Source organism: Dermacentor albipictus, chromosome 10 (assembly GCF_038994185.2).
Source record: "Dermacentor albipictus isolate Rhodes 1998 colony chromosome 10, USDA_Dalb.pri_finalv2, whole genome shotgun sequence".
NCBI classification, from domain to species: domain Eukaryota; kingdom Metazoa; phylum Arthropoda; class Arachnida; order Ixodida; family Ixodidae; genus Dermacentor; species Dermacentor albipictus.
Genome location: NC_091830.1, coordinates 42,274,500 through 42,299,484, shown reverse-complemented (window position 1 = coordinate 42,299,484; position 24,985 = coordinate 42,274,500). Strand labels below are relative to the sequence as shown.

Sequence of the window (24,985 nt, the reverse complement as noted above, 5' to 3'; positions counted from 1 at the left end):
TGAGACTACAATAAAAGATAAAACACTTGGTTAAGCACCTAAACTTTAACGTGCCACTTCTTCGTGATATGGTACGCAGTCATGTTTAATATATTTTCACACCAGGGCTCTTGCCCACTTTAACTGAGCAGACTCGTATTGTTTAATTTTTTTCCTATCTCCGGCCGCGTTGACATGGCAGAACCGGTAAGGGCACACGAGCAAGCTATACAGTAATACTTGAATCATTCGGGAGGAAATTGAAGAGTGAAGGAAAACAATAGAACGTGTTGTGAAATACGTTTATTCGCGTGCCGGACTTTAACGTTACTTTTTACTGGCTTGAGTAAACCAGTTAGGTGTTGTTCACTTGTCTTCACCTCGCGGGTACAAGATCTGCCACGTGCCGTACAGTATGTTGTCAAGTATCCAGGGCACCAGCGCATCGAGTCGAGTATAGACGCCCGGAACTTTGCCCGCACAGGCAGCGCCGTAGGAGACGATGCCCACTTGCAGGAAGCGGTGGTTGCCCGCGCGTGCAATGGCGGGTCCTCCGGAATCACCCTTTAGGGGAGCAATCGAGACAGAGAGAAATCTTGTTGAAAAGAGGGAAGGCTCTTCAAGCGAAAAGCTTGACGTGCCTCTCTATGGATGCATCAGACGACGAGAGATGAAAGAAAGGGTTGTAGAATAAAAGGAAAGCAAAATATCTGTGGCAATTTAGCGGCAATGGCAAGAGATATGTGTTGAGATACGTCGCACATCCTTGAGGCACCACAGGATCAATGCTATAAACGACATTAGCTGCATTGCAAAGTATTATTCCTTCTCTACCTTTACCACGGGACCGGATTCCCACGCTTGCACGCATACACTTCTTTCACTTTGACACTCCTGATGCTAACATAATAAAGAAAAGCAATCATGCACGCGGAAGGCACCATAGCGCATGTTTTTAGTTGTACACAATCTCGCTAGTTGGACACACATTTACAGAACAGACACGCTGCTGGAGCGCAAGACAGTGCACAAGCCACCGAAAGTGGCACACGGAAAGCCGGCAGCGCGCGCGCCAAAGGGCAACAAAGATTTCTGAAATATTTGTTGAACATTTTTAAAAATGTTTAGTGTCTACACTTGTATATAAGGCTTTATCCTAATTTCCCACAACCTTGCTAGTAGACTGCTCTGTTTTGTGTCGCACTCCAAGTGATTTGCGTTTCCCTTTGCGCTGCAAAACAGTTGTTTTGTTCCTAAAACTCTTTATAGGTTGCTGTGTCCCGCGCAACCCCAAGATGACCTGCGTATTATGCAGCGCAAGTGTAAGGAGAATTGCTTTAATTTTGGGCAATGAGTTTTATTGCTCTATTACAATCTTTCGCAGTGACGCAACACAACCATTGTGCCTATATATACAGGGTCTTCAAACTTAAACTGATAGTAATATTAATGAAAGATTACTGCTAGCTAGGCGAAATCTTGCACAGACTGTTTATGCACTTTGGTGGATATAATTAGAGCCATCAGGTCGTCTTATAAACAACAATTTCTTTACTTTTTCACTGCCGTGGTTATGGTATATGGTTATATTTGAAACGTTTTTACTGTCGTATTTGCAGACAACTTATATTTATTGACTTGCTCTTGGCTGGCGAAAACAACCAACGACTCACCTTTTCCCACGAGTGCTCTTCGTTGCAATTGTTAGGCTTCACGTTGTGTCGAGATCCCTAACCCTGAATGCGAAATCAGCTGATGAATTTCAAATTTAGTGATGATTATCTCAGAACAGAAGCGCTCCAGGAGAATCAATGGAAGTGAAGTCGTCTTACACTATGATATTCTTAACGCTTCAAATATAAACATGTACAATTATCTTGATAGTAATGCATTATTTACGTAGTGATTGTCTTTATGCGCCTTATGACTGAATAGTTCCAAAAAATTGAGGGGAACCAAAGCCCACAAGCTGCCTATAAAAGCAGGTTTATAGCATAACTAGCGTCGCGTTTTTATTAAGCGTAGTGTTAGATTAACTTTGAGGACACTTAAGGCACGTGGGTAAAATAGTAACAGTTCGTTCCATAAATTTACATGTATCGAAGAGAAATAGATGACTATAAATGTCAGCGTAAAATGATATAGCAATGGCAGACAAAGCGCTTAGTCTGTAATATAAATAATATCATCAGGCAAATGATGGGCTGTAATCGAGACACCATTACATGCAGCGGTAAAGCGCTATACCTGACAAATGCTGTAAAGTCACGTACGGAGGGATGAGAAAATTTAAGAGTGGTGACAATGATGTTGCCGGTGAGTACCATTAATGTAGGAGCGGGAGATAAGAAACTACAATGTCTCAAACTACCTGTAGGAGAACATTTACCTAAATATGCCGCGTTGTACAATGACTTGCTTCAAGTGAAACAACTCGGTTGTCTTTAATACAGGGGTAGCAGTAGTTAGTACGGCGCTCAATTGCACGTTTTTTTTTTGCATTCGAAGCTTTCTTCGGCTCTTCTGCCTATATTTTTACTCAGTCCGCCTTGTCTAACGTCTGTTTCTGGGAGTAAAGTGGTATCACCGCAGAGACAGTGTAAGTAAAGGTGGTCAATAGGTGGGCCGATCCTGTTGCCAGTGCATGATATGCCTCTTTGCAGTAGTTTAAATGTGGTTTGTAAGGCGGCGAGTTCTTGAGGTAGTGCAACGTGACAGCACTTAGATGCCCCATACCTGTTCGAAGTTATCGCTCGACCCTGACAATCATTAATGGATATTTGCTTCTCTAATTTCTTCGAAGGTACGGGCGTAAGTGAGGGTATCTTGCCTGATTGCGAGGGTGTGTTGCGAGATTTATCGAGACTCTCTCTTTCCCTCCCTTTGTAAAACTACGGCCCAACCTCCGACTTCAGAAAGCTTTTGAGCATGGTGGGCTTCATGAAATTGTTCCGAGACCTAAAAGGAAGGATTGGCGGACTTTTTACGCAATGTTGTAGCGGCGGTAGCAGAATCTTTGAGAGCTTAGTGTTATCTTACTTTTGATTTCTCTCATTCTCCTCTGTCCATGTTCTTCTCTAGCTTAGGGCAGCGAAGTGAACGCTGCTTTTGATTATCTTTCCTGTCTTCTCTTTCCCTCTGGACCGTTGAGCAAATGTCATACTCTAGCTACTCGCGTACATTGCTCATTTGTACAAGCGCGTCGACGAGAAATCCACTTTGTGTGGGTGCGTGGGTGTACGTAGGTCTGCGATTGTTAATTCGCATACTTAAGATGTTACGTAGATTAGTTTTATTACGGTAGATTCTGAAAACCAGCCAACATTTCCAGTACCGTCAAGTAAACAAATCAATTCAGGATGTCAACCCGCGCAGTTACAACGATAGTGCTGTAAAGTCTCGAAAAAAGCCGTATTGCCTCATACCTCGCATGCGTCTGTTGTATCTTCATACGCGCAGAACTGCAGCGTTATGTTGTAGCCGTTGCTGCCAAATTTTCTCATGCACACCTCGTCGGACAGGACACGTAAACTTGTGTAGTAGAGGAGTCGCTGAGGAGGTCCAACTGCAAAGCAAGGGTCAAACTATGAACATCAAGGTTCATCCAAAAATTTGCAAGTAAAGAAAAATATTGCAGCATATGAGCTTCGTTGTGGCAAACACCTTTTAGTACTGAATATATGCTTGCAATGGTTTACAGTATGATAACAGGATAATCATCGAAGTGGAAGTAATGTAAATACTTAGCCCTTTGACTGCTACTCTCGACATAACTCGGGGACCGACTATCACACAAATCCTCTCACTCTCGAGCCTACTCGTTTTGTGTTTTAAGCACATACCCTCCCTCTCCCGAATCGAGTCGTGCAAAGAAGACCACTATGCATTATGTGTTTGATGTGTCATCGGCGCAGAGGTAAATGAAACAGCAAAGAACTTGTAAGTTGCATTTCGGACAGCCGATGGAGCAAATGTCTCGATGCTCTGTCCCTCAAACTCGGCCGGGCCGGCATTACGAACCAGTTTGGTGGGTCTGGCCGCACATTTACACGAAGGAGTTGATGAAGTATTGACGAACTCTTATTGCGGAGATAGAAACGACGAAGAGCTTAGTTTTAAGGAGCGTGAAATGCTTGGCAAAGCAATACGGAAGGAGAGCCCACGCGGAGCTGACCATCAGTAATATAAATATATACCCAGCAGTGAAAGGGGTAAGTGTTCCGGTGGCCCAATGGCACCTGAAATAAATGAAGTCTCGAAGGTATGTTGTCGAGCATTCTGTGAGATCTTTATGACATTCATATGTAAATCTTTTCTATTTCGAGATATACCATGTCCATAACGGCTGATGTATATAGTCGAAGCATTTATTTTACATTTTCGAAGGCAAGAATAGACATTGCCAGAAGTTGGAAACGTGAATCCTGCTGCATGCAAGGTTTTTCTGCATCAAATAGGATGTGTCCAGATCAGGTAGTGGTAAAGCAAAAGTAAAAAAAAATAAGTACCAATTGTGAGTATAACGACATATAAGTACAAACAAAGCGAAGCGCCTCATCGAATGTTGTATAGAATGCACTTTAGCCTTCCTGCATGACTACAGAAACTTTGCGTATTTTACTGTTCATGTTACCACTGTATACAGGATAAACAAATTGCTCAGCAAATATGAGCTATTGTCTGAGGGTGTGGAATAAAAAAAGTGCTGGTAAGTGATCTTACATTGCTTGAGACGGCCCCAGCCAGCAACACGCACATGTTTGTGGAAAATGTCCACGGGTTCCAGAGAGATGCAGATAGGGCGCGTGGTAATCGTGAATGTGAAGGGCTGTTCTACCTGAAATGTATGGAGATACTGATAGGGCAGAGCAGTGTGGCAAAACATCTATGCAATTATTGCTTGCCTTATTGTAAGTGATCTTTAAATTGAGAAGATGGAAAATAAGTTCTACATTTTAAACCATATAGACTTGTGCGTTTGAGTATTGCTCTATGTTTTTGGGTTACATCAATTCTAGAAGAATATACAGCACTGAATCTCCCAAATGGTGTTTCCGAGTGCAGAAACCAACTAAAATTGAGACCAAACCTCCCTGGATGCAGAAGGCGGTCTGTGTTTTATTGAAATTATATGGACACTTCAAGCGCATGTCCAACGTCGACGTCGGCGTGGGCGTCAGCGTCGGCGGCGAGATTGAAACGGGATCGTCGACTACCCCGCACGGCTTCACTCGCACATGCAGCGTAGGGAGCGCTGTGACGTGTTATCGCCCCTGTAATTTATACGAAACTTCACGGCGTCGGCGACGGCATCACCGTCGCCATCACCATCGCCGTCACCGTGAAGTTACGTATAAAGTACAAGGGCAATAGCACCGTCACCGAGCGCCCTACACTGTATGTGCGAGTGAAGGCGTGCGGGGGTAGTCGACGATCACGTTTCAATCTCGACCCGAGAAGATACATGTTCACTGCAGGAGCACGGGTGATGTGACCGCTTTGTCGAGCCTTATGGCCTAGCTTAGTTTTACGCCTTCTTGGTACGTCGCACGAAAGTTGCACCGCGATCCGTGCTTGGCAGTGCTGTGGGCAGTCAGGTAAAAATAAAAAAAAACACTTTTTGTGGCCAACTAGATTTAGAAATTTTAAAAACGTTTTAGAACATGACTGTTCTAAAACGTTGCGACATGGAACTAGACTACTATGACGATTTTCTTTAATTTTCCAATATAAGTATATGCGATAGCGTTTATAATGAGGAAGTGAAATAATACAATTAGGTTATTTGTGAATTAATTTTTAATATCTTGTCGCAAGTTTGGTTCACCTGGGCACGTATTTACGTAATTATCTGGTTCGAGCAACCTTTCTGGGCTTCTTTGTTACCGACTTTGTGGGCTTCCTTGAACTCACGCAACCATTACGTAACCCGTTGCCTTATAGTTGAGTCGGTGGGCGAAGTCGTACTCCAGCAAATCAAACCAAATCCAATTACTTAGTAACCATGCCTATGCACCGAAGTAGCCATTCAATGTATTTAATAACCATGTTTACAAAACACCTAATGTGAGAAAGCGAAATCTGACGGCCTAAAACTATACGGCCACAACCCGACGTCAAGGCCAGTAAGTAACATATAGAAGTCACAGAACGCGTTTGAAAGACTTTCGTCAATGGGCAAAATGTTTTAGGGTGATCTATTAGGCGCCCGTTCCTGCGGTGAGTGTCCGTGTCGGCGTCCCTCGGCGTAACCGAGTGAACGAGCACAGAGAAGGATGAAAGAGCGAACGCAGAGCGCAGCGGGGAATGAAAGACGGCGAGAGCAAATACAGAGCGAGGAGGAAAGCAGAGGAGGGTACAGCGTAAGCATGTGGAGGCAAGTAAAGAAGGGTATATAGCGAAAGGGTGAGGAGGAAGGTGGAGTGGGGCACGAGAGGTGCTTCAGGGTGGCGACCAGGCATGCGGCGAGCGTGCCCACCGACACCACGTGGGAAAAGAAAGCGATTGTACGGGGTTCGCACCCACTGCGCATGCGCTACTTTGCCTGCGCTGCCGCTACTAGAGAATGCGCTCGGCGGGAGCCTCACGCTCCGTGTTCTCGCTTTTTTTCCGAACAATGAGGGACGCAGCCGGTGAAAATGCTTCGCCTGCCGAGGGTGCTAAACGCGCTGCCCGAGCAGAGGCTAAGCGCCACCACCGAGAGGACCCTGTTGTTCAGAATCAAATTCTTTGCCACAATATACCGCGAATTCAAAACACCTATACAGTAGCGCTCAAAATTGGCATTAGGGAGTATCGTAATCGTTGGTGAATGCTGTTATATAGGCTTACTTAGTCTGTGCAGCCTACAAGATTTTAACATTAGCGAGCAAGGATTTATCGCATGGCATGTCAGCGAGACGGCAAAGGGTATGCGCGAACGGCGAAAGCACCCTCACTTGCTAGAATAACGCACTGATGTTCATTTCAGGACACACGCCCTGCCTGTGTTATCTGCACAGTCCTGTTTACAAAAATTGTTTGTACAAATGGGATGTGTGCGACTAAGATCTGTCACCCACAATGTGTGTTGCATTTCTCTAGTGTATTACTGACACCGGCGTATGTGCCAGAGCATTAGGGTAAAAATATGCAAAAGAAAATAACTTAGCGTGTCCAATGTATACAATGTCATAAATAAGGTTAAGTGATCACAGGAAATACTTGTTGGTGAGTAGCCTGGCTATTTGCCGTGGTGTACGATAGTACCTCGCGGAAAGAAAAGGTAGGATGTGTCCACTGCTTCAGCAAACAGCGCAATTGACTTCTTCATACTATCGCAGATTTCGCCACTTCTTGCAGTTTAGAGAGAGAGAGAGAGAAGAAAAAGAACAGGCGGGAAGTTTAGCCAGAAGGCTAAATATGGTTTGCTACGCTAAACGGCAAAACAGGTGAGGGGGAGGTAAAAGATGAGAAGAGATAGGCATTCTGTAAAGCTTTTACTTTTATTGCAGCCCTTATTCTATGCGAATATGCAGCGAAAGGTTTCGCTGTTTTGCATTAACCGTTAGCATTATTCCAGTGGGGAATGTAACACTTCCTTAATGAACGCCCACTACACTGGAGCATCAATTATCGAAAACGATGTTCTCACCCGTAGAATAGCGATGTCGTTGACAAACGTTGTTTCATTAAAATCTGGGTGCACTTTCATACGGTCTACTCTCCAAAACGCACCTTCCAGTTTTTCTGTACTGTTGTAGAAGGCCACAATTCTCGTCGGATACGTGTCATTTCTGAGTGCAAAGAGGAGCGACAAGCACTAAGTTCCTCGTGTGGTTGGTTGCAGTAATGCTTCTAGAATATAATCAATGAGAGTTCAATGCAATGTGTGGAAGAAGGCACATGGCAATTAGAAGCAACGACGACAACATCTCGGTCAGCTGGTTGAACGGGCACATTGACCACAATTTTTATAACACTCCATTTTTACGAGCAATAAAAAACAGCGCTAAACGACGGGAAGAGTGAAGGGACACAGACAACAGCGCTGACTAACAACCAAAGTGTCTTTATTCCTTCAGTCAGCATATATATGCTCCGCCGCTATCTGAAACCACAGAATCTACAGAATTGGGCATGCGCAGGGGGAATTGCAATTAATGTGATAAGGAGGCAATCTCCTTCGGAAGGAGAGACATGGACGGAAGGCTTACACATGCTTCGCCACTAACGTGAACGTGGAAGGCTACGGATATAAGGCGTGCGCGGTCATGGTTGTTAGTCAGCGCTGTTGTCTGTGTCCCTTCACTCGTCCCGTTGTTTAGCGCTGTTTTTTATTGCTCGTAATCATGAACCAACCAGCCCAAATGCGTACTCTTTTGCACTCCATTTTTATTTCATATTGCACCCGATAAATTTTTTTGAACTACAGGCCTCCAAGTATGACTGGTTAGACGATGACGAATTAGCCCGACAATTTCTACATACAAAGTTAGAATTTAGACATGACGGTGTCTAGAATTGAAATATTTTTCACTTGCAGAAACCCCCTTACGGCTTCATTTGGCCTACCTGTGCCTAATATTCAAGCATAAATTGTGCCTCCCGAATTCGTACAATCGAAACAAGAAACTGTGTCAGATTGAATAAAGGAATTGTGCTATATTGTCGAAAAATTCTGAGTTGCGTCAAACATAACCAGTTTTTGGCGTGACGTACTTCAAAATTTATTCAATTGGGAGGCTTGATTGGATATTGTTACAGATGCTTATCAAACCCATTGCATGTATTCGTACGAGTTGAAGACCCTTGTTTTGCCCTGACAGTAATGGCGACTCACGGCTGATCTCGTCAACAATACAGCACAGCCAGTTTGACAATTTACCACAGTCTCAAAAGTAAGTTTCACGAATGCTTCCTATGTAACCAGCCTCCTCTTTGTACCCATCCCCTCTATTCTGCCCCCGCCTGTTCCCCACTCCCGTCTGGCTCGCTCCCTGCTCCTCCTCTGCATCCAGATGGTAGAAGCAACAGGGAAGGCACTTAATCACATCCCTAAAATTTTATAAAATTTTTTTTATCTCTTTCTACAAAGTTAAAGGTACAACTTGTTATGTTCATTTCTGCCTTCGCGACTAGTAAGCTAGAATGTGCTATGCATCGCAAGCGGCGTTCGGGTGTTACAGCCGAGTACCACAATGAGTTCGCAAGGAGAAATCAGTTCCAATGAGAAAAAAATGAACGTCAGTATCGAACGAAATTATTTATCTCGGCTTTGAGCGCCTTTTGGTGAGCCTTTTTGAACGATAAACTAAGGCGTGTTTATTTGTTACGTTTGGTTGAAAAAGTCCAAGAGAACGAGATATTTTCGTAACATCAAAATTAAGTGCTAAGGTCAATGACAAAGATGAGAGTGTACTAGGCGATCCCGGCCAAATATGAAATTTTATTCAAATATACCTAAATCACAGGCGGGTGGAGAAGCGAAAAACTAAAAAAGAAATTGCAAACGTAGAAGAAAACTGCAGCAATCAAAACAGTGCACCAAACGTCTCGAATAGGCCTTTACAATATGCAAATAAAATCGTATGTGACAGAGTGTCAGGCGAGAGGCGTTGCCCTTTCTCTGCGTTGTGCACAAGTTTTCTTTTTGTTTTCTTGTTTTTGTTACCATTTGTTTGTTTCTGTACACGTAGTCTTGGTAGATCGGAACAAAAGATTTGTTGTGGAAGCACTCGTGTGGCCCACTCTTGTCTGGCCTTCATCATAACGGAAAATTTTATTTCATATCATAATCTCAAACCAATCATGCACGATTCACTCAATTCTAACTCCTTTGTTTTGCGCCGATTACCACGTTCAATGCGTGCCGGATTCAGAGTACGTGATCTTGCACCCAATTCCCTAGGAATGCCAGAATTCAGGCATATATCGTATTACCGATAAAGAAAGTAGAGAACTGAACTCACTGTTTTATACAGTGTGCGGCCGTTAGAATATTCCTTTGAGTTAGGATAGTCCCAGAACAAGTTGTGTATTCTCCGTTGATCTTTACTGCCAAGAATACCTGCAGGAATAAGTAAAGGAAGGCTTCAGTTTATCTTTCACGTCAACTACAATTTTCAGCATGCAAAACTGGGAGCGAAAAATTTATCCTGCATCAGTACTCTAGCATCTTACGCTCGAAAGTTCCCTGCACAGTCTGTTTAGTTTGATCTAATGAATGTCGTAAGTATAGCGCAAATTCCTTCAAAGGGCCACTACAGCCGTTCCATAACGTGGCGTTCCCATAAAAGAGCATTTTCTGATTTACCCATTTCACAAAAAACACTACGACAACTCCACTTTGTGTTCACGTAGATTTCTCCTCCGTATCCTATTTTCTACAGTGATCATGCTCAGAAGGCCTTCGCGCAAAGATGAAACGGCCACTAATTTTTTAAAGCATCTAAACATTGCAACTTTATAACTGAGGTTTTTTAGCGCACGAAAAGGAACGAAGACATTGGCAAGACGCGGACACAGCGCTATGGAATACCAGCGCTATGGTTATGGAATACCAGCACGCCATAACCTACGCTCTTTCAAATTGCAATTTCCTTCCAATGTACGTAAGAAAAACTACGGACCTCATACATTGAATAAATCCTGAGCCATGCTTTTTAGCGAGCTAGCCTGTTGAACCTTTTTGGAAGTATCAGGATAGCAATGCTTTTTAAGTGCAATATTTTCGCATCCAATGAAAATTTTTCATAGAACTTTTTGGAGTTAGACAACATTCGTTATTTTTATGTTTTTATTATTTTCTGTCTACATATTTATTAGCGCTAATATTATTAACTACTTCTCTCTGCATTACGTATGCACTTGATGATATTATAAATAAATAAATAAATAAATAAATAAATAAATAAATAAATAAATAAATAAATAAATAAATAAATAAATAAATAAATAAATAAATAAAATGGCAAGCTTCTCGCGATATTCGCACCATCGTCAGCAGTGTTAAGGTTCAATGTCGTGATCTTCCAGCTATATGCGGGTGGGACGAGTAAGCGTAGCGCAGTGCGCAGCCCTCGCTGTGCAGAAGGAACAACGCCCTGGCAACTACCAGGCGTCTTACAATGCTGGGTTGATGAAGGGCAACCACAGTGGGGTTGCGGGTGCCACACTTCAATGTGCGTTTGGCCGTTTTGTGACGAGTGTCCAGTTACAATTTATTTCGCTAATATGGCGAGTCCTTTTTAAAGCTGTAAATGCGCAATGGGGACCTTCTGACAATCGGTGAGCCAGAATGTGAAGCACAAAGCTTGTCAGAATTCTCATCAATTGAAAGGCTTTCATCGACTGTATTTTTGAGAAAACTGGAATGTCTTGCGATTTCTTCGCGAACAGCGTGCCGTTTTTACCGGCAATACTTTCCGAAGGTTTTCCACACCAAAACAGTTTCTTGTAGAACCGATTCAGTTGACGTTTTCAGTCAAAAGTTTGTAAACGAGCTTCAACGTAACACTTCACCTGATTAGATTTCGGCAGGCTTGTATACGCGCGAGAATATGTGGGAAACTCTCGAATATTTTTTTTTTTGTGACAGTTTGTGTCATCATAAAAATGATACTAATAATATTTCTAATGATCGCAATTCCTGCATAAAGAACAGCGTATACTCCTGTTTAAACGCGTACTGTTGCTCGAGAGCACTACCGCATCTTCAAGTCAATGAACATTCAATTGCACGGCGGACACCATCGCCAAGGCATGGCGACGTTGTAGGGAACGGTTATATTTTCACGAGACCTAATTCACTTCGCGAAAACAGTGTCGACTTGCCAAATAAATTCCGACAGAAACAGTGAGCTGTAGAAATTACAGGGCGAACATAATGCCTTGTCGATTGTACTCTTCGAATCACTCGGACGTGTGGATTCTGCTCAAGAATTCTGGAGCAGTGCTGCTACATGAAAACATTACCTAGGTATCAGGCCAAATAAAGTTCATTTGTAACGTTTATAACATCTATGGTGCGTTGCAGGAACAGCAGACATGGTTCAAGTCGCGGATGGTGATGACGGCTTTGAAAATGATGGCGTCTGGGCATGTATTTTGGAAGGTACAGTGAGCAAGACCTTTCCGTTAAAGGATACATTGCGTACGTTCTAATACGCAGACAAATACTACTAAAAGGCACATGTGAAATTAGATATTGTCTGTAAGTTCTCGAACATTCCGCGTTTCTCCTATGAATTGAATAAATATATCAACAATAGCTCTATTGTAACCTGTAGCAACAATGATGGTTCTCAAATGTATAGGAAGCTCAAAGGACATTGTGTTTAATGAATGTTCCAATATTGTGGTGATTATGTTCTGAAGCACAATTGCATTTGAAAACAAAAACGATATTTTAAGCGTCCACTCCTTGATTTGTGACTGTATATTAGAACATGTCATTGTGTTATATATAACATCGATGGAATCTCGTGAATGATTGAGGTTGCAAACATGACACAAGACTCAATAAGCTTTGCCTTTGAGGCAACAAATGACGATTCTGAAAGGTGAAGCAGTCACACGAAACGTTAGCCAGCCGATTCGCACTAGCGGAACTCGGACTTGCTCCCGCTAAATTTCTTACCTTGCTAACGTCTGATTAGTTTCCTCAATAAATATTTATATTGTCAAGTAGGTAACGTTATTTTGCGCCGAACCCCAGTCTACTAATTGTTTTTTCTTTCTTTTCATTGCAATGTTCGCACTGCACCACGTTCGGTTTTCTTCATTGATTCTTGTTTGTTCTTCTACCTTAAAAATAGCATATCTTGTACACTTCCGTTGTTATTTCTGTTACACCGCACGGTATTAAAGCATTGTTTGTTAGCTTTCTTTGTTTATTAACATTTGGGTATGTTGTATATAATATTTAACATCATCCACTATTATGCTGCCAACAAGTGTATAATCCTGTTGCAGTTTCAAACATAGTATCCGGTTTTCAGTATTATTACTTTGGGGCCCTCGTCTGTACACTGATTTGTGTATTTCCAGAAGGGTTCAAATCTGGGCCAGTTGGTACATACTTGAACGAAAAAACCAGTCGAAAACACAAAGGACAAAGGAGAGGTGTGAACCTCTCCTCCTGTCCTTTGTGTTTTTGACTGTTTTTTTCGTTCAATTGTGTATTTGTTTTGTGTATCAATAAACTCAAACTTTATCTTCAACTTCATAGAGAAATAGTAAGGTCACTGCGGGACGCTCGGTAATCGCAACTGTCAGTAAATGCTTCATTGCAACAACTATTATGTACAGGCACTGGCACCGAATACGACTAGGCGACAAATTTAGGGGGTGCTTTGCTTGCTAAAATTCTTGTAAATGGGAACTGAAAATTTATTGTTCTTCCAGGATGGAGACAGAAGGAAAAGCGTTGGCCTCAGTGAGTGCCCAACAAAATATGAGGTAAGGTTAGTTTTATGCTTACTGCCTGTTTCACTCGTACCGTAACCTATACACGCTGCAGCTCAGCAGAAACGCTTATAGTATGCGTGAGCAGTAGTGACGGTTGTCTGCTTTGGACCACCATCAGTTGCACTTCGCTCCTTGGAGGGGAAGGACGTGTGTTGAGGGAGCTCCTGAGCAACACTTTGCATCGTGGGGAACGCGGTTTTAAAATGATGGATTTGGGACCTCAAATAGGTGCGACGTTATGCTAACGCGTTTTTCTCGCATTTCCGGCTAAGTCGCCGCTGAAATCTTGGATCGTTCAGTGGCACAACAAACTCGCGAACGCGAAAAAGAGGGTGAAATTGCCCGTGAAACTGGATATTTCAGGAAAATTCGCAGCTGAGAAAAGTACCTGTAAACAAGAAATCACTGTACACAAAGTCATACTGCGCATCTTTTTTGCGCTCGCATCTCTTCTTTTATTCCGCGTCGTTTGGCCCATACGTAATGAGTGATAAATTTTCGTAAGCTTCCTACACGCGGCACCTTCACTGAATGCTGCCCCCTTTAAGGAAGAAGTGCGCCGCAGGACCAGCTGGTGCGAAACATTGGCATGGTTAGGTGCACAATATCAACCTTCCGAAACAAGGTGATAGTGACAGCAAGATTCAGCAGCATTCAAAAGGGCAGATCTCATGCCTGTTTTCCCGGAATTCTACCCTTACTGTCGGAGCTTATGACGTGGCCAAGAATCAGAGCGAGAGGTCTAGTAGTTTAAACAGTAGGCACTGTTTTATCATTATGCACTACATTCATTCGATTATCAAAGGCCTTTGCAAGTCTTTGCAATTATGTTTGCACGTCGCCGTCATTTTTTTTATTATTCGTTTAAGTACGCTGTTAGCCTACTAAGTGATGCTAAGCGCTTTTGGACTAGCTAGATCAGGAATTTGAGCTGCTAAACGTTTCCTTTTTCCTGAGCTCCTATCGACCTTAGAATAGTACAACAAAAATGTCTGTGATGCAGCTCCCTTCTTAATATGCCTGGTGGGGTAGGACGTGGGATCACTGCGTACAATGCCATTGAAATTGGTTTCACAAAACATCAATACCATATTTCTGCGGCAGGCTAGCCCAAAAAATAAGTGATGTTCCGCATATAGATGTACCTACCCCCCCCCCCCCCAGAAAAAAAAATGAATGCCACTCAGCACCACCACAGTAATGTAAGTAGGGTGCTTTTCATCCGAAAGAAATAATTGGTACTCGCTTTTGTTTCACACAATTCTGAGGGTGGCTTCCTCTGCTGTGAATTGCAGTCGGAAAGAGATTAACAGTACTCTCTTTTTCCGTACACTTTAGGCCCGGTGGATACAGTTGTATTGAATTGGAGTATAACAGAAAATTGGTGTTGGGAAAGACCTTGTCGCTGACGCGCGAAGCATGCGTGGCTTTTCTTATTGCGTCTTACGCCCATATTTTGTTCACTGCCCTAAATGACAACCACAACGGACGCTCACCTTTCTTGGCGTTCAATGGCGAAAATGAAGGTACTCTGTGTCAGACAGTTTCTCGTAAATGTCAGTGTAGCCTACAGAATCCTGTTTCTCAAAACGCGCAGGCGCTGCTGTTCAACATGCAGCACCAGTACCACGAGCAACGAGAGACAGATACATAGAGAGAGCAAGATCACACAGACTGCTATTCGAGTGCCATGAGCACGGTCGAGGCAAATTCTTTATGGCAAGGGGTCTTATCTTAGCAAGGCACAGCTACGATCCCTAGCGGAGGTTGTCAGGTCGCGTAGTCTTATTTCCACTGAAAATTCCTTTTTACGCCGCCTTAGGTCCTGTTGAGGCCTTTGTGCAACAATTCAAACGTGCGCATGAGCATTTAACCTGGCAACTGCTCCTGTGGGGCAATTCACTAATCTTTACAGCACGGTGAAAAAGTCCCAGGACACCTAAACGCCTCTTGTGAGTTGCGAATGCGAAAGCACTAATGTAGCAATGGCGCGCATTTGAGCGGTCCGTCGAGTTTCGCACTGGCAGTAGTGTTTGCGCTAATGCTCGTTCCACCCGCCGTGTATTGGTAGAGCTGGCGACGATGGAGGATTTCGCTACTTGCCTCCGCTCCCTTACTTCGTCTGCGGTGTGCTGGTGTAGTCGACCACGTTTCACTACTGCCGAGGTTGCGGCCGCCGATGATGTAGATGCTTCAGATTACGCAGCGGTATGTGTTGCCCTAGCCCGCAAGCTCGTGACGTGGCCTCGCAGCCAATTGGAATTCACGCGCCGTTTCGGTGCTACAGACGCCGCCGGCTTTCTTGCCCAATGGGTCATTTGATGCTATGGCATCAAAACGCTCACAAGACGTCGATGCGCCGACCACGGCTCCCCGGAAAACATTACAAGCAGGTGACTTCCAGAAAAATAGTCTACTTATGGGGAAATGAGCCCGGTCAAAGGCAACTTACCATCCAAGGGAGCTGACTTCGAGCAGCCAGAAGACCATTGACGATTCTTGCCGTAGGACCGGCTATACCGCACTCTGTGTTTAAGAGTGATAATTGTAATTATTCTCTGAATACAATTATAACCAAGGAAGTCAAGGAATATATCGAAATATAACGAAATTAATATGCGCGAGACCGCGCATATTATTCCTTAGTATTTTAAAAGAACGCTTACATCCCCTCAAAACTAGAGCAATGCAGCAAATAGAACCTAAATTGCTTTTGATGATGTTGCATTGTGACGCCTCGTGATTGGCGCCAACCTTTTTTTGCATCTTTGCCATTATCGGATAAACACATTCGTTTGCTCAAATGTGAGTAACATCATTTGTAGCGAAAACTCATTATTAATAAAGAAAGGCATCTATGGTGTGACATTCCTGATGACAGCGCCGCTATTCCACTTTTATTTACCAGATACTAAATAATGTTCCTGCTTCGCTACGTCTACAGGTACGTAGCTTCGTTTATTTTGGCACTTCTTCAACCATGCTTGCGTCCATTATTATATGCAATATCTTTGATTTAGCCATGCTATGTTGATGAGCACATTAGGCCACAATGTTTTCGTACTGATTCTTCTTGCCGCCGCAATGAAACAAATCCGCAGTGGCGTTTTTGTGTAAAGCGTAATAGGTTAAGAAGCTGTAACGGTCGTAGAAGGAATTGAATGTGTTATCTGATTTCAGCTCGAAAATGAGAATTCTAGGATGTACTTCATGACAATAGACTCACCATCTGAATTTATCGAGAGCTCCCCGTTGGGAAACTGAAAGCCGATGCGTGCGTCTGTTACTCCTTCAAGAAAGTAAAACAGACAAAACAATTGACATCTATGATTGGATGCGGCTAAAACTGACAACCTACAGCCCATTGAACACTTCCGACTGATTTGAAATTCTGCGTTAACGCAGTGAGACTTGACTTGCCTTAGAAGAGTGTAGCGATAATACGTAACATAGTGTCATTAGCCACGAGAGAACGGTCTTCAGAAGGTAGAACGAAGAACTGTTTTCCGCCATCCCTATACGATCACTTCTCTCAATGCGCATTTTAAATTTCAGCACGTCTAAATAATGTTGCGGGTGAACGCAAAGTGGGCAAATAGCGTGAAAGAAAGGTTTGGGTGCCTCACGATACTTATTTCTTTCTTCTGCGAAATGATTGAATTAGGAGAAAAGGGACGCGCATATGGTGGTATTGTTCAGCGTGCTTGATGTTGCTTACGTCAGTCAATTATTGCGGAAAAAACAATAAAGTACAACGATTGTAGCCCAGCAGGTGCAACAAAGTTTTTAAATTTTTTTTTGTAATTCCCGAATCACAGCTGGCGAAAAACGATTGCATTAAGTGCCACGCTGCTTTCGCCATTCGGAGTGAGGTCGCCTAATGCAGCATGTATTCCAGCTTATAACTATTACAGCTATTTATCAATATATCTGCTTTTCCGTCCCAATCGCAGCCCATAACGTTTCGCTTCAACATGAACAATATTAAGATCATAGTACCGTTACGTTCGATGATAGAGTCTGGATAACACAAACTTGCAATCAGCTGGTCCCTACCACGCTCTGACTCGGGTTTCAAGTATAACAAGCCTGATCTTGGTCTGAGCCAGAGAAGCGTGACCGAATCGAACGTGCAACAGCTCGCCAAAGCAATTGAAGGCCGGAACAGGAAACACGTCAGGCGCGCGGCAGCTTGCGCATGCATGAGCAAGCTTCAGGGTCCACGTGACCGAACCTCCGTCAGGTCTTAGGTTGAAAGTGAAAGTGCCTCCCAGCGCCTTTACAAACAGCGCGGCGCTCAGAGAAAAGCAGCCGAATGTGTTCCTACTGGTCAATTTCGATCAGCCGAATTTAATGCACCCTGCCATGGCGTTCTGGAGTGCTCGAAACGGACCCGTCAAATGTACGATAAAACACGTCACCACCGGCTGCTGCTTGGCAGTAGAAACGACCGCACTCTACCTTACGTGAGCCGCTGCTGTAGCCATCGCATGTAAGAAGGTTATGCTTTGTTGCAGTCTGGTGTTGCAGCGTGACAACTATCGCTTTATAGGAACTTCTATTTTGCAGTACTGGAGAATAGTACACAGACTGACAGCTTGTAAACGCTGAAAAGTCAGAAAATTTGGGTGATGTCGAGGGTGACGGCTGGTGACAGTATTAAGCCAGTAAGCTAGTGCGATCGCGTCATTAAAAGCTCTTTGTTGTGCTGAGCGTTCACCCTCACTCCTTTCTGATGATGCGTTTGCGCTTCAGACTAACTATTTTCCTCTCTATTTAACAGAATTCGCAGCGTGCAGCCACCAAATACGACCGCCTAGATTTCGGTCCAGAAACTTAACGTGGTGGCAAAATAAACCTCTAGAAACACCTTAAGCTAACCCTATTGTACCTTTATTTTAATCTTTTTATGCGCTTCAATATTATCTTTAACTTTCTTGTTTCTCAGCTTTTGCTAAGATGGCGCACTAAACAATGGCTTTGACGAGACGGCCGGCACTACAAGCATGGCGATGAGTGAGGTATTTATGATGAAAGAGAATATGATCCTAGGCTAAACAAACTGATTAATTTGCTTCAAGATGCGAAGTTACGTCCGCGTCAACGATTTAATTCCCGCGCATTCCTGCATTGATGCACGACTCGGACATGCGTACACATTCGGTACAGATGCGAAATACCCAACCTGCACGCTCACTGAACAGCTCACCCTACGTGGTACGATAACATAGCAGCGAAGTGGGAAAAACAGCGTCTGCCGGTCAAAAAAAATGTGCCTTAGTGCAGCTACACGCAAACGTGACCCATGTCCCTGCACGCCAAAGCATTGTGAAATCACTCTCTTACAAACATTACCGAACGCTAGAATAGGACAAATTTTGTGAGTTGGTTGAGATATGTCTACGCTGTATAGTTGAGTAAGTTGTGTGCGACAAGTTGCGTAAATTCTTATACCAATGACCAATTCTTTCGCTTAGAGTGGAAAGTAAAAAAAAAAGAGAACTGGGCAGCCAACTGGGATGTTCGGTCTTCCAACTGAGTTTTATTCGGTGAAGGCACGTTTGTTTGGCACTGCATCTGAAGCGTACATGTTCGAGAGAGGCTTAAGAAAAGCATGAAATGATAAGCAAAATATTCTCTATAGTGTATGCGACAATTATAAAATTGTAATACAGTTATTAACAAAAAATTGCACAGCCCCCTCCAACCTCCACCACTCCACAAAAGAGAAACAAGAAAAACCAGTTGTGCTACAGAATTCAATCCTGCACCCCTACTTAAAAGAGAGGGAGAAAAAAAAAGAAATTGCCCTACACAATTTAATGGTACTCAGACGAAAGGTCATCTGTTTTGGGGCTGGTGCCACATGAAAGGTAATTCAAAACCAGTTTCTATTTAGTTAACGAAAGAGCGTAAATCAACTCTTTAGTAATAATGTGTGCTTTGCTGTCTAATACTTAACTGTGTAATACCCAAACACATCTTTACCTGTTTCAAAATTTGAGAAACTTGTTCAGATTTATTTTTGGACATGCAGAACGCGTTTGTGAAAACATAGCTAGGCATGTTTATTTGAGCTATACCTTCAATAGTGTGTTAACTGTAAAAGCAAGTAGTTTGTCAGAGTATTCACGACAGGAAGTCCATTCCAATTTAACAGAAAAAAAACTCCACTGTGAGCCTATCGCCTTTCCAGCGTTTAAATCCGAGGCATCTTAAGCATTACAGGCTTAAAACGTATGCCCAATCTGAAATGTGCAAAAAAGAAAGGCAAACGTTTCTTCAGATGCATTCCAACAAGCCTGTAATTGAGCATGAAGATTTAATATACAGAATTTTCTGCATCTATATCTGCCAAAAACGGTGAGCTGAGCATGAGTGATGCAGCAGTGGGAAACTAAGCATTGTTATTGAACCAAGTTAGCTCTGTTTTTAACGAGCACTATATGTATGGTGCACGAGCTTATTTGCATTCTGCTCCCCATTAGAATATGGCAAAGGAGGCAGTGAACGAACCCATGAATTCATGGTCTATAACGTAACGCCATAGGCTCTGATATAGGGCGCCGGGCTCCATATACAGGAAGAAATAAATACAGCTAAATTGGAAAGGCATACGAACGTCTGGCGACAATTTTTTTTGTCAAACCATGCTCAAACTACAAAAAAGCGTACGCATAAACTGTTTCACTGCCCGTGATACTGCCATGGTCAGCCCTAGACTCGGTAGTTACAGTGGTCGGTGGCGCGGACGTTGTATTTGGCGGGGCACTTCGGCTTCGGAGTGATACGATGATGTAAATCAAGGCTCCCAGGACAGAAATCAGCAATAGTGCTTTGAAGATAAGCAGCTCATTTAACATTCGGTGAATTGTGCGTCGTTGCATCGGGAAGTCTGCGCCCACGGAGTTCTCGGTTGCTATGGTTGCCTGCAGGTGGAAAGGTGCATAGGGTTTGAAATTAGGCAACTGAAAAAAAGAAAGTTTGATTTGACGAAGGGAAATAAACGATTAAAAATTGTTTAGCAATGAAAAGAACACACAAATATTTGTATCCATGTGGCGCATGCAGGCATGACAGTCTAGCAGAATCACATATGTTTCTGCATGACCAGTTTGGATGAGGTGCACATAGATGCTCCTGATTTCGCAATGTACATGTGTGCTAGTTAAATGACGCTGATAATGAGGCATGATACTGGTAGATCGGAAGATCGAAATCGCATTCTTTGAATAGAAGAAAAGGTAGCGTACATTTTACCAATGCTCGATCATGATTCGTGCGAGCAAGTCGAATGACCTCTTTTGTGTCTTGTTCTCCAGTGCGAATAACCACTAGCTCATGTTCTTTGGCACGCGTGTTCATGAAAAAATGGTTAAGCAATGTTCGCAGAGAGTACGCAGAAACGACGAAATGTCTGCAACACGATACGGTTCTTAATTTTCCCGTTAAGAGCGCGAGTGAAACTAACGTGTGGCGTTCCAGTGGAGTCAATGCAGAATCAACACAGGTGACATATTGCAGAAGCTCCAGCAAATGCGGCTCATGACGTCAGTACGCCGCCTCATACCAGTGTCCGCAGTCCCACAGGTGGTGCAACTCATAAGGCCTGAGGATATAACCCTGTCTGAAGGACAATTTCAGAGACCCCAGTGTTATAACCACAGAGGTCCTGCGTCTTGAGAACAAGCAGGATCATCAGCTTCCACCGCACTTATATACCCTGTTACATCCTCAGCAAGTCAGAACTATTTGTAGCGAGCAATTTCAGTTTAGAATGAGGTGGACCTCGTCTATGCCATATCTGTGCGACCACACTGAAAATAGATAAATCTTTTTATCGACTGTCTGAAGCACATCACGCGTAAATAGTGACTCGGACAAGAGCGTCTCTGACTTTTCTCACATCGACTTGTTACACTTGCCGAGGCCTTAGAGCCATGGCCGCTGAAATAAGTGCATCGTGAAGCAATAAGTGCACGTCAACACTTCTTTAAAACAGTGACGCAAATGATGCATATTCAGTGCATCGATCTGTTTTTTCCCTGTGAGTGCCTCATTCGTGCTTCCGTCCAACACGCTTGTGTACCTGTGACATCCACACACTTTGGCAACACTTAGCTGCACACGTCCAGACTAAAGTAATGCATTTATTTTCGTTCTATTTGAATAATAACTAAAAAGTTTATGTATATTTCTTTCTTACATTTTTTTCTTGTCGTGCATTATCTAACAATCAATTGAAGAGGGTTGCCAATGCCAGCATCAGACGGCAAAAAATTCCTCTGCTTAAAGCGGAACGAAGGCGGGTGAGTAGTATCGGATACCTTCATTTTTGACAAGATAAGGTATTATCTTTCAGAGCCCATTCCTGTGCTAGAAATGTTTCTGGTATTCATTGTTCTAATTTAGCTGTCCTTGGGTTAGTCGACATGAGATATAGTTTATATGCAAGGAATTTGATCTCATACCTGTTTATTCGCTGAATTCTTCGACCACGGTTGGGAGCATCGGTTCACTGTGAATGCATAATAGCAGTGCTATGTGCGATGACTGCAATAAGTATTGAGGATGTTTAACGCAAAATTTATTAAAGAAAAGAGGACGGGGATAAGTAATCGGTGTAATAGCCGCCAATATAGTTAAAGAATATATGGACGCCTGCGGTTCTTCAGTAAACGTTTCCCCCTCCCCCTCCCAAGCCCCCGCTTTCATTCGCCTTGGGAACAAGCAAGCGAACAATTAAGTTTTCTTGAAGAAAATGTATTGTAAATAGGCCTTGCTTGAAGGAGGCTATTCTCTCATGTGTCTTTGTTAGACAGTCGTTTGAATAGAAAAAAATTAAGAATAGTGCGGGTGTAATTTAGTTTGCTGAAACTATAAATGCAGGCCCTTGAGATGGTGTGCGCAGAAAAAAATAGTACACGTTCGCATTCTGCGACGGGATTCTTGATAAGACTTTTATTGTAGGAATATAAACAAATAATATAAATGCCCCTATAAAGCAAGCGCCTTTATGTAGCAGGCTCGGCGCAGCAAAATAGATGTTCTAACGTCTGCCCCTACATTAGCTATTGGAGGTTTTCAGTGGTACACACGTATGACATCCAATTCCACGTGTACCTTCCTTAGCAGTTCTTTACAACGCGTTTTTAAGACTGAATCCTCAGGCTTCGTCATGTCCAGAACTGCTTAAACTTCAGCCTCGAATTTTTTCCGTTTTCACGCTAAATTAAAAACTCAAGTGACGTAGTTGCATCTAGTGCTGGGCCTTGCGAAGAGACCGCAATCTTTCATGGTGACGGTGATTCCTGTCACGCATAATAGTTGCATTGCGAAACATGAGAAATCAAACAGCTAATAGGCCAAGCTTATATTATCATTTGATACAATCACAGATGCTGCATTGTACACTTATATGTGGCACAACTGGTACTAACATCAAAAGACTAGCGATGTCGCAATAAAATTATATCCGCTGATTCGAAAGATTGCGAAACATAAACTGTGCTAGGAGCTCCTCTGATCGTTACAAATGGCTATTAGTAAGCGAACTACACACGCGCAGACACACGACATATACTTATACGCAACCTAACACTGATCTGTGAAAATTGCAAAAAGAAAAATACTTATGTCAGATCCAACAAAATCTTTCAACTGAGAATGTGCTATCAATTGCCACAATTAAGGAGAAGTTATGGCAGACAACAATTTAAGTTTTCGATCCCTGCTTTAGTCAAAGATGGCAGCACTATACCTGAAATGCAGCAAGAAAAATTCCTGAAACAATTAAGAAAGAAACTTTGCATAGGTGTGTTATTGAACCAATCCTCCTCTTGCTAAATTTTTTCGCAGGGCTCAGGTAATACGAAACTTGACACTTTGATGCCAGGCTCTTTTTCATTCTGTGCATTGAAGTTTAGGTAATCAACAGTTGGTGTGTTTTCTTTGCCTACTTGCTTATATAATGTTCTTTAGTTATGTGATCTTGTTAAGAACAACGTTTCTAAAATAATAAATTATTTATTTGTGGATGACTTGTCCCTTGTATAGATGTTGGCAGAGTCAATACGATAAGCAGGCTGTTAGGAACGGCCTGCAGAGGTGCCGACATGCAACGTTTTCTCAGCCAGCTGCGAGCGTGACGAGCTTGCCGGAAGAGACCATGGAAGCGTTCAACACCCTCTGCGGTGACGCGTTTCTTAGGGACCTCGAGGTGCCGTGTCAATACCCCCTCGGCGCCACTATGGCTAAACGCGATCGGCGGACCAGCTATTGTTAGCGAACTTGCCCCCAGCGACCCGGTCTTTCGGGAGCGAGGGAGTTCCCGAGGGAATGTATCTGGCGGCAACGTCCCACGAGCACTTCAGGACGCAAGACAATGGAGAACCGCAGAACCGCTGCGGGGGTCAGCTCGGGGAATAAGAGGCACCTCTTATAAGAGACTCGCTCTAATCGGGTTCTGGGAAACCAAAGTGCATACGTGTGTGTGTGAGCCCTCCTCCTCCAAAATAAGGCGGATCTTCCACGATGTCGTTGGACGCTACGAATTGGCGGTGAACTACCGTTTTCCCTCACCTAGGGATCTAGGGACAACGGAGTGTTTATAAGCAGCTGTTTGTCGGCTGCTAGAGTGTGCTCTGTGATCGTGCTCGTGAGCTATGTGCTATTGCTCGACAAGCAGTGTGTTTGGAGCTTCGTGCTCGTACGCTGTATGCTTCGTCTTGCGTGCTCTATTTGGGAGCCACGCTAGACTGTCGGATGTATCTTTTGTTCTAACGTAAAAATATCTGTAAATAAAACGTGTACGCATAGTTCCTCCCAAATTCCTCCCTACGACCTCCAACCCCTACAAGGCTGAAGGGCACTGTGCTTTCGGGTAAAAGTGTTGACTTACATTTAAAAAAAAAATAAGGGGCATGTACCATCTTGCGCATATTGCTGACATGGTATCGAAACCATGAAGCAGACAAACAACTTCGTTACTTCCGATAACGGCGTCCTAAACTACGCAGTCGTCTACAAAAAAAGATTTAGTTTACAACGTGTGCTGGCAGGTAGTAGTTCCCGTATATAAAAATTAATAAATTATTAACGCATAACAGGTTTGCACTCATTGTTTGTAGAAGTGTATTGTGTGCACTAGGATAGGAACAGTTTAATTCATGTGAATAACCTATTGTCATGACGTGCACCAACAGTAGAAACCATTTAAAAAGCGCACAATTACCAAGCTACGACTCCCATTGTCACGGAAGCGCTCAGAACACACGCCAGCCACCTTGTTTGTGCCTAGATGCCAGAAGACCGACCGCGCGTCCCCTTTTGTCAGACATGGTCTGAATCGTGTGCATTTTTCATCAGATTATACAGTGGCTCGGAGAGTTCTGGTTCCCCCTTGGTGCTTAGCTAAACCGCACGTTTGACTAATAGGACCATAAATACGAAAGGAGGCACAACTCTCATCAGTAGCTCTCAAGAAACTTTCTCTGTTTTACAGCGAAGCTGTATATTTCTACAGTGCAAGGAAATTTTCGCGTCGTTGTAAGCAAAA

The 24,985-nt window shown here is 43.3% G+C and overlaps 1 protein-coding gene across 4 annotated transcripts; it reads right to left on the bottom strand.

Annotated features, from left to right (window-relative positions):
- Positions 1–281: 281 nt before the first annotated feature.
- LOC135907407 (chymotrypsin-2-like) lies at positions 282–22,080 on the bottom strand. 4 transcript variants are annotated; one of them, XM_065439091.1, is made up of 9 exons: positions 21,900–22,080; positions 20,163–20,357; positions 16,655–16,688; positions 15,881–15,954; positions 9,930–10,027; positions 7,613–7,754; positions 4,702–4,816; positions 3,405–3,544; positions 282–543 (listed from the first exon to the last, which is right to left on the bottom strand). In XM_065439091.1, exons 2-9 carry the CDS (start codon positions 20,313–20,315, stop codon positions 346–348), a joined length of 954 nt encoding a protein of 317 aa, XP_065295163.1. In that variant the 5' UTR covers positions 20,316–20,357; positions 21,900–22,080; the 3' UTR covers positions 282–345. The 4 variants fall into 4 exon arrangements, with proteins under 4 accessions (XP_065295163.1, XP_065295165.1, XP_065295166.1 ...); XM_065439093.1 differs by having other exon boundaries at positions 16,655–16,717; positions 20,104–20,357; positions 21,900–22,079; XM_065439094.1 differs by lacking the exons at positions 20,163–20,357; positions 21,900–22,080 and adding an exon at positions 16,849–17,003 and having other exon boundaries at positions 16,655–16,717.
- Positions 22,081–24,985: the final 2,905 nt, after the last annotated feature.